The sequence below is a fragment of the Stegodyphus dumicola genome, chromosome 10 (genome assembly GCF_044657685.1).
Source record: "Stegodyphus dumicola isolate Sdum_Otavi_A_Nest chromosome 10, ASM4465768v1".
NCBI lineage: Eukaryota > Metazoa > Arthropoda > Arachnida > Araneae > Eresidae > Stegodyphus > Stegodyphus dumicola.
The window spans coordinates 116436141-116449702 of record NC_140777.1 but is presented as its reverse complement, the minus strand read 5'-3'; the positions used below and the strand labels follow the sequence as shown (position 1 = coordinate 116449702).

At 26.8% G+C, this 13562-nt stretch overlaps 1 protein-coding gene across 8 annotated transcripts in view; it reads right to left on the bottom strand.

Moving 5' to 3' along the window:
* The window catches only part of LOC118198052 (twitchin-like), a 480648-nt gene that overhangs the window by 272505 nt on the left and 194581 nt on the right, over nt 1–13562 (bottom strand). For 4 of the 8 annotated variants that reach the window (XM_085825414.1, XM_085825416.1, XM_085825415.1 and 1 more), the window contains 2 exons: nt 9121–9216; nt 4558–4656 (listed from right to left, as the gene is read on the bottom strand). The exons of 1 other annotated variant lie outside the window; for it this stretch is intronic. In XM_085825414.1, the coding sequence (XP_085681540.1) occupies nt 4558–4656; nt 9121–9216 (195 nt within the window). The remainder of the gene's footprint in view (nt 1–4557; nt 4657–9120; nt 9217–13562) is intronic. 3 more of the 8 variants (XM_085825417.1, XM_085825419.1, XM_085825418.1) reach the window with 2 other exon arrangements.

The following is a 13562-nucleotide window of genomic DNA, read 5'->3' as shown; positions in this document are numbered from 1 at the left end:
CAGTAAAGTTATATTGAAATATTTTATTACTTAAACTTCAAGTTTAAAGAATTTACACAACTAATATGTGTAAAAAATACGAGTATAATAAAGAAACAATTTATTTGCTATTTTTAAATGGTCTGTCTGTTGTTTTGTCTACCTATATGTTGTACGTATTTGAATGTGGGTATCGAACTTAAAATTTGATAGTCTAAATTCGATTCTTATATGTATTTAATTTATCTATTGGATAAATAAAATATGTTCAAAAATGCAATAAGCACTTTATTTCCTAAATAAATAGCAATGAATCTTTATTAATGTGTGCACGAAATAATAGTAACGCAAGAAGAATGACGAAAAGTTTTGGAAAAATTCTTAAAATTAGGAATAGTAAAGTAATTTATTCTGAATAATCAATTAAATTAAATACTTTAAATAAGATTATATAATTTTGGTTAACAAAATCTGGTTGGCTAATGGTTATGAAAATTGCAATGAAAAAAAAAATTAAAAAACAAAGCTCAAATGTTTCGGAAAAAACCGAAGAGTGCTTATACACTTGAAAGAAAAGAATTAATCTTCTTTGATCAGAAATTTTAAAATTAACTACCCAAATTTAAATATATCAAAAATTATAAGTGCATTTGTTTTATATAATGCCGTATAATAAATTTTTGTATGAAATGTTTTGTAATTAAAATCTCATGAAACTTGACTACTGAATTTTATAATAAAAACTAAAATTTAAATTTAAATAAACTCAAATTCCAGAAAGAATTACTTGAATTATAAAACACATATTTAAACATCTTAAAAAAGAAATTAAATGTAAACTCTTTAGACTGCTTTGAAGATTTTATTTTAATAATAACCATGCCACATTATAAAATTTTCTTTTCTGCGCAGGGTGTTAGAGAATATGCAGCAGTAACTGAAAACATTCAGTACATTAAAGTTAAAAGATTTAAGTGTTTCTAAATTTGCTATCAAAAATTATTAAAAGCCAATTTAATTCAGTTATATTAAAACACTAACGATGTAATGCTAAGAACTACTGGTATTTTTATATCTGATCTAACATTTTTAGTTTTGAAAAAAATTCAAAAATTTGTAAATGTTTCAAAAATGTTACAAAAACAAAAACAAACAAAAAGTAAATAAATAAAAATTAAATTAAAAATGTATTAATTTTCATGCTTATTCATGCTTAAAATTCTGTTTTACAAAACAGATTCTTCATACTGCATGCAAACAATTGTCATTGATACCATGAAAATACAGAAAAATTCGTAGATAATTAAAAGATATTATAATAATCATATTCTTTGGTTCCTAAATAAAAAAATAGTTAAACTACATTATAAGAACTATTTTCTTTGACAAAATATCTTTGAACATATAATTTTGAAAACAAAAAGGTTATGTTTAAATGTCAAAGGATTATATGTAAATTTATAGATATAAAAATTGTTATAAGTGTATTATCATAACTGTTATATCGTAGCCTATATGTTTGAAATAAAGCATTATTTTTGATATCGTAATAATTATTTAAAATGCATACGTTTTATAGCTTTATATAACGATTTTAAAGCAGAATGGGAAGATGAAGTGAAAAAAACCGCTGGGTAACAGATAATACCAATAGAAGCAAATAAGATCCGTTCAGTGCAATAAAATTAAAATACGCATATTTGGAAATATGAAAGCTACCAGTTTAAAGGTTAGCTACCAAATTTAGTTCGCTCATATTATCATTTGTAGCTTATCGCTAGTCTGCTGGTAACTTCAGACTGGTTTCAGCATCTAAATGAATTTTTTGAATATGATATATATATTTTGCTTCATAAGATATTTTGTAAAATTTTAATTACGTTAAAAGTGAAGCTAAAGGCAGTGCAATAGCAAAACAAAAATATAAAAATGTGACTGAATATTAAAATTTAATTGAAATGTTAGATCTTTATAATGCAAATAATATTTATTAGCAAACTGTCGCCATTCATGTAGAAATCCTATAACAATATTCTTATTAATTAATGTTCTTATTCCTTGAGAAATTATTATGTGAGTCTGTTGAAGCAAATTAGACTTATAAAAGTGTCTAGGGAGCTAAACTGAAATGATTGACTTAGTGCAATAGCTAATTTTAATCTTTGCAAACACGAGCTCCTTAACTTGTTATTTTCTTCACAGTCGAATTTTTCTGTATATATAGACATTCCCATGCAAAACTAAAAAAATACATAAAAAGCATAATAAAATTCAGTCATAAATTACATATTAAAAATAATAAATAATAAAAAGTTGTTTATATTATGTTACTTGTAAGTAATTTATATAATGTTACTTGAGTCATATCACTTTAGTATACAGATAATCATGCGAGTCATGCTTTTAAAAATAAACTTTTATGCTGTCAAATTTCAAGTACGTTTAAGAAACAATAGAACATAGGTGCTGATACTATACTGATGCTGTTGCTGTTTCATGTTTAAGTCTAGGTGTTAAAATAATAAATAATCTTATTTTTCTGACCACGATTTATTAATATTCTCTATGTTATTTTAGCTTTAGGTATCTTGAAAAAAGTTAGACAATTTAAAGCTGAAAAAAATTTTAAAAATTAAGTCTTTAATGCTATATAGGTAAATATAAGAATTTTTTTCCGAGTTGCATTGAACTCGTGAAAAGTGTCATCAAGATGTTCTATTGTTACGTCAACTGTGAAACATAGCTGCACATTAAACAATAAATCAAAGAATTCTTTTATTGTTAATAAAAGCTCCGCCGAAATGTCCACTCGAAATATATCCACATTAGAAGAGCTGAAAGAGAAGAGCTGTATTCATAGAAAAGCAATATGTATTTGGCTATGTTTAAATGTAAATTCAATTTAAATAAATACTTAGACAGAATTCCTCATTTTAAAATTAATTTAAATAAATCCTTGGAGAGAAATAATTCTGTATTTAGAAGTTAAAGAATAGTTCTCAGAAGTAGCATGTTGTGCCAATATGAAATACATCTTTAAACATAGCCAAATGCACAAAAGCGATAAAGCGCCGCAGAATGAGATCGTAAATTGTAACAATCAGGCAAACTATACTAATTAATTGTTTTAATTAATTAGTATAGTTTATAATAATTAATTGTTATACTAATTAATTGTTAATTAAATGTTTTATAGTAATTAATTGTTAATTAAATGTTTTCATTCTAGCTCATAAGCCTTTCAAACATCATTTCAATAAGACGGAATTTTAGAATATTTCTTCAGTTTTATATCACTTATATGTGGTAATATGCTAATGAGATTCTATCAGACTGTTCTCTAAGCTGCCGAAATTTAGACATAAAAAAGCATCATGAATAAGGTAACTTATTCGAAATTTTTCTTTCCGGTTGCAATTTCAAATATGGATGAAAATAAAAAAAAAAAAATTAATGATAAAGAAAATGTGGTTTTCTTTATTTTATTTATTATTTTCAACGCCAAAGGAAGCTACAAATGTCACGCTAAATGGTTATTAATATTGAAAATAGATTTTCATTTTATAAATAGATATATAAAAAAATTTAATTGCCTTTTGTCTTTCATTAAGTGAAATATCTTTAATAAATATGAATAAATTTAATATTTTTATAACATGTCAGTATATATAATTAGGTAACAACTGAGAAGGATAATTTTTAGTTCTCGGTATAATAAATTCATATATAGATCTAATATTAATGAAATTTATAAATAATTGCATACAGTAGAAGAAACTATTAGATATCACCTCATTTTAAAAATTATTTGCATACACATTTCATTACAAAGGAAGCAAAATGCTTAATGCATAGAACAATATTTACTAATTTCAGTATTTTCCTATTTTTTTTTTAATTCGGTGTTTTAAATATGCCATTTTTCAAGAAATAATCTTTACTTTCTTGTAAGGGTGTTTCTAAACACCTTTACTAGAAAATAAGCAACACTCTTATCCTGGTCTTTGAATATATAAACTAATTCTATCAATTTTGAACGTCACTAGTCGTATAAAAAGATAGAAGTATGCATTACGTTTTATTTTTTAAATTCAAAAAAAGTGAGTCCGTTTCTGTTTGGTCAGTTCAGAGTCAGAAAAAAACTTCAAGTATACCATATTATGATTTTACTAGTAGTTACTTAAATGATAAAATAGCTTTTTAAAATGCTGATCTAGAAGTTCGCAACTACAAAATATTGCGCAGTTCTGCAGTTGGTGATGCTTCATAGTTATAAGAAATTCAGATATTTTGCTTAGAGTTAAAATTCATGATTGGCACAGATCACTGTGTTACAAATGAACTAGGCAAAAACTGAATTTTGTTTAAGAACATTTTTCTAACTAGATTGTTTTGCCTGATTGTTACATTTTGTTACAGCAGCTGCAAGATAGCAAGCTCGCAGGGACCTTAGTGAACGAGATATTTTAAGAAGGTCCAGAAGAATATGATCAAGATGAAGCGACAGAGAAAGAGGATGAGGAGGAAAGAGAGTTTCTTAAACATAATATTGCACTCTTTTTGTATCCATCCCCCAACCTCAGAGTCTCTGACGACCTTCTGAAGCGTTGGCCAATCAGGAATCAACTCAGCTAAAGATGGCCGACGACTTTCACGTGATCCCCTGCGTTCGTCGTTCTACAATACAACACAGGTGTTCTATGTTATGGGTTTCGAACAAAGGAACACACAGTAACAAAACAAAAGATATTAATTTTTAACTGCAGCATCACAGGCGACAATTATTCAAATAATATTACATTAAATATTTTAACTGTAAACCATTTTTAAAGAAAATAGATTATCGATTGTTTAAATGCTAAAAACGGTTCATTCATTAAAAAAAATGCTTAAAATTATTTGGAAAATTTTAATGATAATTAATTGAATTAGCGAGTTTTCAATAACCAATTTATACGATAATTTTCAAGATTTGTCTCAATTAAAGGCTGTTTTAATTAGATATTTTGCATTCTGTACAGAGTAAAAGAAGAATAAGCGCATTTAACAGTGTATTTCTGAAACGACTTTTAATACCTTATATCTCTCTGTATTTGTTATTATAATTATTATTATCTTTATTTAGGAATACTAAAGAAGTGTATATGAGTTCATTATCATTGCACTTTGGAAAGATGGTGACAATGAAGCCACCAAATTTTGAACGAACGTAGTTCTGCGCACTTGAACTTGTGTACTCCAAAACCAAAAATTTTTAATTTATTTTATATTTCGCACGAATTGAATCAATTTTTATTTAAAACATTTATGAAGTTTATGTAATTAATGCATATTTTATAATTAATGCATATTTATATTTTATTTATGCGCAAGCACATCATGGGTACGCATATTTTATGACCTTGAAACATAAGAATTTAAAATTTGAAAATGACATAGAGTAAAAATATAAAATACAAAAAAAAAAAAAAAATGTTTTCTTTGAAAAAAATTGTATAGTGAGTAAAATACTTAGGTTAGGTGCTTATATTTATTATTAAACGACTTTATTTAGTTTTAATTTTATTTTTAATAGCCGCTTAATTGTAATATAAAATGTATGTCTTCTGTCTGGCATATATTTGGAACACGAAATTTAATTATATATAATTATTTATTTTATATTTCTTGCGAATTTAACAAATGTTATATTTAAGGTTTATGATGCCAAACTGAAAGGTGCCGGCAGGCTAATTATTCTAAGTGCAGTCTACAAATATTAATATAACGTGTTCTTCTTTTTGTTTTATCAAGTAAAAATAGCAAAATGTTTCTCAATTATTAAATTTATTTTAGCGTATCTTATCCTGCTTGTTCTGCATTATCTTCTTAGAGAATTTTAGATATACTTTATGTCTGCATGATAATTTGTCAGCAGCTTAGTGCGCGAAAATACTAGGCATGTCTATTACATTTTGTTTTTTAAAAAATTGTTTTGTAATCATACGTATATACAATTTTTCGCCGTCTAAATATTTCTCTTGACTTCAATAAGTCTGACAGCATTTAATTCGGGCAATCTTATTTTAATACTATTTTTATAAAAAAATATCATATTAGAACGTATTATCGAATGCACTAATGAAAAATGCATAAATAATAAATAAATAATTTTAATTGACCCAAAAGATTTTTGTGTATAGGTTCTAGTTTTCAAATGACTGCAAAGAATTTGGATGTTCCTTGTAATCAGTTTGATGTTTCCCAACGTTGTATCAAATCATTAAAATTTATTTCCGCACTGCAATCATTTCAAAACACCATCTGTGATGCTACAGTTTTACATATGTTAGAATATTACACATACACTACTCTAAAATTGAAATTAAAGTTTACAATTAGTGGAAAAAAATCACACTTTTAGGCACTAGAAATTATTTTTTATTTTATTTCTATAGAGCTAATTGACAAGACTGCTATCAAACTATTAACTAATGTAAGAAAAACTGCATTTGATATTTTACTACACATTAAATAGATATCCATTTCAGAAGGGCACTCTAAATACTCGTCTTTGATTTTTCTGATTAATAAGCTACTGAAAATATTAGCTCATATTAAAGGAAATAAATACGAGTTGAAGAGTCTAAACTGCACTGTTCAAAAATAGCAATCGAATTGAATAAGTGTTTTGAACAATCCTGAATTCACATTAAGACCAGAAATTTCTGATTGTTCTGGTCTAAATGTTAAATTTTTCTCTTTCTATGTATTTCATTCCATTTCTGTCCCTTAATGAAGAGTATATCGCTCAGTAATTTTGAAATCTTACTTCAGAAGTTTTAAATTTAAATATAACCATTGATTTTTTTAGTTAATTCTGCTTGCAATGTATAATATGCAGGAAAGTTTTATTTTCTTACTGATTACGCTGCTCAAGCAAAAACACAAAAATTACTGATATTTATATTATTATCTTTTAAACAAGTTAGATTTCTATAATACATTACACATTCTTATCTACAAATATTAACAAAATTCTTGTTCCATAAACGATTATACCTAAAATTAATAACTTAATTTTTTAATAAATTTTAGAACCTTAGAAAATGATATATAAATGCTACATATTTTTTAATTTCAATCTTTTTACTTTTTAAAAATTATGTTTTTATAATTTAACGTACACTTTAACTTTTAAAAGTTAATTATATGAACATTATATGAACTTTGTATATCTATCTCTTAATTTCTTAGTGCCAAATAAAAGCGCATAAAGAGGACCCTTCTGCTTCAGAAATAAAACACACAGCAAAATTAACAATACAAACTAGCATGCAAGCAATTAGTTGTGAATTGGGAGGTAAAATAAATCTTCCAAAAAAACATCAAAATACTTGATGAAAACAAAATGGTAATTGATGTCCAAAACAAAACAAAACAAAAAAAAAAGATCTTAAAACGTATAGCTAAAAAACGTATTATTTTTATTAAATTGAAAGTGCTTATTTTTTTTTTTTTTTTTTTTTTTTTTTTTTTTTTTTTTTTAGAATTTTCGGGATTAAATTTAATGTGATCACGTTTGCCAACGTCTATGTTCATATTTTAACCGAATGATAACATTAAAACGATGAGAAAAGATATTCTTAATATAGCAACAGAATCTAATTAATAAAAAAGAAAATAACTAGGAACATATAAATCCGCACTTTCGCACAATTTTTGTTAGGAAAATGTAAAAATTTGTTTATGAATTGTTCATAATGTCTTTCGAAAGTTCCTTTATGAACTATTCATAACGTTTTTGGAAATTATTCAACCGGTAATTCAACCCTGATATTAAAATTCCTATCCCTCATTTATTGGATGAGAACATGCCAATGTAAAATATAAAATTACGCAAAAAGCAATTTTAGTTTAACATAGATGATTTCGGGGATTTTTTTTTTTTTTTTTTTTTTTTTTTTTTTTTTTTTTTTAGGAGCTAGAAGACGGGGGGTTCTGCAAAAGTGTTTTTTTTGCTGAGAGAAGAGGGGGACTTGTGTCTGATCGCTCTCGAAATCGATAGAGTTATTCCAAATCTACTCGAAACTAAGTTTGCCTTTTTGCCTAAATTCAAATGGCTGAGTAAAATCAAAAATTGCTTCTAGATTTAATCCTTTATTTGGCGATATTCCTCTCTTATTTGGCAAATTTTTAACGCATTTTGACCTTACTTGGCGACTTTTCTTCAGCTTAAAAAAACTATTCTATAAAACTTTTATAATATTAACCGTATCGTTGATCCCAATAAGCGATATTTTTTTCATATTTTAATATACATACGGGTGGACTTCATTAATTCGATAACAATATCCGAATGATAAAATTAACCTCGATCACATTAAGCGACGTCTACTGTAATTTAATTAGTGATACAGAAATATGCCATGAAGATGAACAATGGGAAGGTACCACTTTTGCAGATAAATTTGGATATGTTACACAGATCTTAAGTTATTTGCTAACAAAAGCAAATATATTAGAAATGAATTAATTGTTTTAAGCTATAGATGCGTCATGAAATTGTAATTCGTGTTTATAATACAGTGGGTTTCTATAACTTTATAAGACTATAGAAGTAATTTTCAAAAAATCTTAATTTACTTGCTAATTAAGAAAAATAGTACATCTAAACAGTGCAAACAACAAGACTTTTATTTTCTATTTTATATAGACTGACACTGGAATTTTTTGTTTTCTATAACAAAAATAAAATGTCAATCAGGAAAAAAGAAATGGGTCATATATACATATATATATAAAAACCCCACATTCAGTCAATTAAATGATACTTTTGTTAAACGGAGGATAATGTAAATTTCAAAAACATTAACAAAAATGAAAAAAAAAAAAAAATAGAAAATACAAAATATACAAAATGCCCCAAGTTGAAATCACAAACACGAAACATGGATGGACGCACAAACAAATAAAGCACATACGACACAGAGCACGTGAAAATACAAAAAGTGTAGCCGGCAAAAATTCTGCAGAAAGCACCAATAATTTGAAGCCAGCGGACAAAAAGAAAAAAAAAATCTGGGTAGCTTTGGACAAAAACAGTTCCTAGTTTTGCTGCTGGTCAGTGCGTATGCGCGTATGATAACTTAATGTCCGAACCTCATCCAATGAGAAAATGTCTACTTTCGCCAGTGTTGGCCAATCAGGGATGACATCCGCTAATGACAATCTCCGGAACAAAATAGGACTGTCTTCCTGTAGTTAATTAACACTGAAAGTTTGAATTCACATATTGCTATGTCATATAGCAATCACATTTCAGCACAAATAAACAAATAGTACACATAACAGACAGAGTTGCCATAACATATATAAATAAATTTGCATGAATTTTTGAGAATTTTCAGAGATATATGAAATTATTTGATTGAGGAAGCAATTTAGGATACCAAGTAAGCAAATGTTACATTTTTAAATGCAAAATGACTAAACACTCAGTTCTGTTATTTGTTAAAATGATTAGCTTGAAATACGTTTTTCAAATCTAAAATAAAGTGCAAAAATATTTCAGTTTCCAGTTTTATAAAATTATTAGCTTTATTATATTCTTCAAATCTACACTTCATTTAACTAACTATTAAGTTTTAAAATGAATGAAATTTGGTTGGAGCATCTTAATTCACATAGGGCTTCCCATAACTTAAAAAATATTTCAAAACTAATAATTGCTATACATGTAAGTAGGTATAAAGTTAAAAAACGTAGACGCCCCCAAATGACTTTCTTGTAAACGTTTTAAAATTTCCTTTAGTAAAAAAACAATAAAATTAGAAATAATTCTTTTTTTTTTTTTTTTTTTCATAAAAACAACATTTTTTGCAAAACTTAAAAATAATAAAAAAAATTATGATATGAATAGCTATAAATAACAATTCTAGGCTCTTAAATCTTAACGAATTTGTTTATTTCTATATAATTTTTTTTTTCATTTACAATTTAGATTTATTTATTCCTCTACAATCTGCGCATTGTAATTTCACATTTAATACATTGCAAATGATAGAAGACTTATTACGTTAAAACTTGAATAACGACAGCAAACAGAAAAAAATGCAGAACTTTTGTGCTAAACAAACAGAAAAAAAATTCGATACTTTTATGCTATCAGGACCGGATTCGGAAACGTATGTATATATGTATGTAGATACGTACAATGCATACATACATACATACATATTTCAGAATCCGGTCCCAATAATAGAAAACTACCAAAAATGTTTTATTTATTTCATAACTTTGTAGTAATTCAAATTACTATCACATTTACATAATTTTTCAGAAAGTTAAGGAATAAGTATTTATATTATGAATGCTTATTTAAGAAAAGTCTTGAGTACTCTTTTTTTTTTTTTTTTTTTTTTCCCTTAAAGTAAATGATGTTTCATTGAAACTTGCACTTACTTTTCTCCACTTTTGAAAATTTGACTAAGAATTTTTTCATGATAATTTTGTTCTTTTATTTTTGAAGGCTCTTATAATTTCCCTCTTAAATACTTTTAAAAGCTGTCATTTCTCTCTGTATGCACGTCTCTGTCGATTTCTGTTTTTATTAACCAAAACAAAATTACTATAAGATTATTATTTTTGATATAAATTTTAAAAAATCAAACGTTAAACTGATAGCAAGAATAGGAGTTTGAAAATCTACTCAAAAAATAACTTTCAGAAAAATAAAAAGAATATCTTATTTTACATGTTACATTAAAAAATTACAAGAATAATAAAAGCTAAAGTTGCCGTTATAGGCTAAAAAAATAACTGATGCATTTTAAATAATATTTTGTACAAAAGTATTGTCTGTAATATAGTGCCAAAAGGAAAATTATAAAATAAACATCGATCTGCCATTTACTACAGGCACAAAGATATTGTACTTTAAAAAAAGTATTTATTATTTTCAGTAATAACTGGTTGCGTTAAAAATGGTTTGTTGATACTGAGAAAGGAACGCTCGAAGAATCCGTTTTTCAGTATCTGCTGTCTCTGGGTGTTTCTGACAAACTATAGGTATTTACCAACTTTAACTTTTCATTACAAATTTTAAAATATTGCAAATTTTTTGCCCTATTGTTTTTCCTATATCTAAGCAAATTTCGTGATAAAAACGTAAAATATAAGAGTGAAAATACATTAATAACTTTTGTGAATTATGTAACATGATGTATTATAATACTGCATCATTAAAAACAGGTGATAAAATTATTAAATTTTGTTTTTAATTTATTTATTTACTTAACATCTTTGACGGTAAAATGCATTTTAAAATTTTGAATTGTAATAGCCGAACGCATGCTCTTTTTTTAAAACAAATTATCATTTTTAAGTTTTTTTAGTTCGAAAATAAATAGCAATATAGTTTTTAACGTATTGATAAAAGATAGATATGTGAATAAAAGTAGAACGAACACTTACCTCTTTGTTCCTTTATGTCTAATTGTAGTTATTAAAAATTTCTTTTTAAAGATATCGATTGCGTTCCAAAATTAGTGATTCAATTTTCCATAAATGAAAGGAATTTGCTTACATGTATCAGTTTTTTTTTATTCACTGCTATTATAGCAAGCAGGTTCTAAATACTGTTCAATGAACTACCAATAAATATTCTATTTAGAACTTCTTAAAAATTTAATTTCAATAAAATAGTATCAAGAATGTAAGTGGCGGAAATTTAAATTGCTCTTAGTTGTAAGCGTCTTTTCTATTACTGTCCTCTATTAACTCAGAATGCTAATACAAACATTTGCAGGTTTTCTTTTCTAGGAATTTTAATATTTATATGTTACGGCAAGATCGTATATGAAGTGCTAATGAAATTAGTGAAATTTGTTTTCCTTGAGTTATTATCTTGAATTATTTTCATATCCTCACGCTTTTATACGGTAATTTATTTTCGGTTCCGAAATGTATTGTTTTTCTGAATTTCTTTAACCGGATACAACAAATTAACAGGAAAAAAAGTCCTAGAAGTATTCTGAAAAATGGCAAGCAACATTGTAAGGATAAGATTTGTGCGAGTTCCAAGTAGATTACATTGTGCCTTATATTCTACTACATAAAAAGAACCAGACTTGACAAATACAAATAAAAGACCAGTTCCGCCCAACCGGGATAAGGGTTAACGATGCTGATTGCCATATCGAAAAGGTCCAGTTTGGAATCCAGAAAAGGCATGGATGTTTGTAAAACATAATGTCTGTGCCGCATGGGGCGGGAGCCGAAAGTCCTCTCGAGAGGTTATTGGTAGGCGAAACGGGGTGAGAGACCCTCGGAACCATCCCTCCCGGAATGCAAAACTGGAACTGAGAAAGTCGTAGTGTCACCAGTATGGTGCTCAAGGCTCTTGCCAATGACAGGCGCAATCTTTCACTCCTTGCCACGACGAATTTCGTGGCAAGGAATGTTCGAATATGTTCTGATATCACTGTCAGACGAGTGAGATAAGTCACAACACAACACAAAAGATCAGTTGTTAATAATTTGTCTCTAATTGAATGCTTATGTATAACTGAATAGGACAAAACGAATAATTTAGTTGAATACACGTGGGACATCATAAAAAAATGTAGTTGAAAACACGAGGGATATCATAAGAATTTCGCTGTAGTTGGTTAGTTTTTAATCATTAATTATTTACTTTAGGATCAATGTTTCAGTATCCTAATATCACTGTTTTATTAAATTTTAACTTTAGGCGTAATGTGAATTTCCTAATAGAATGGTAAACTTTGTAAACGGTACTAAAGTAGCAAATTGTATGGAATGTTTTGCTTTCGTGGTGTAACTGGAAGTCCATTCGGTTAACAATCTGGAGGGCCCCGAGCTCGAATCCCGGAGAGCACTGCTCATTTTTTCATGTTTTTCGCTTCGAAATGAACCTAAAGTCTCTATACAAGTAATGCAACCGTTTCGGAGCATCATGAAACATTCATTTTTAGTAACATTAAAACGTTTTAATATAAGTAATTATATCAGATCTACAGCCTAAAAAACTTTTATATGCTAAACTTTTATAAGCTAAACCTTTCTCAGATATATGAAATTAAAAATTTACTCTTAAAATAAGGGAAAAGGAACATAACATATAAATGCAGTTTATCTCTTAACAATTTATTTTCGGTTATCCAGAAATCTTCAAAATTTAATAATTGCTAGCTAATAGTGTTATTTAACGATGTGAATCACTAACCTGATTTATTATAGTATAACAACTTAATGGAAATAGATTGGGCAACTCGAGAAACATACACAGAAATACATGAACAGACACACACAGATATTCGAATATAAAATATGTAAAAGATACATACTTGACAAAGAGACATCTGCTACATAAACATTTAGTGACATCTTTTATCATTAGCTAATGTAATAATATCATCAATTCGACAATTAAATGAAATATCAATTATTTATGAAAAGAATTGCACAATAATTTGGTGTTATGAATGCAAGGTGTTGTGGCAGTCAATGTATTTTAAACTTTAAATGACTTGAAAATTATATTGCCAAACTAATCAGTTTATTTAAATCTGAAATGTTAA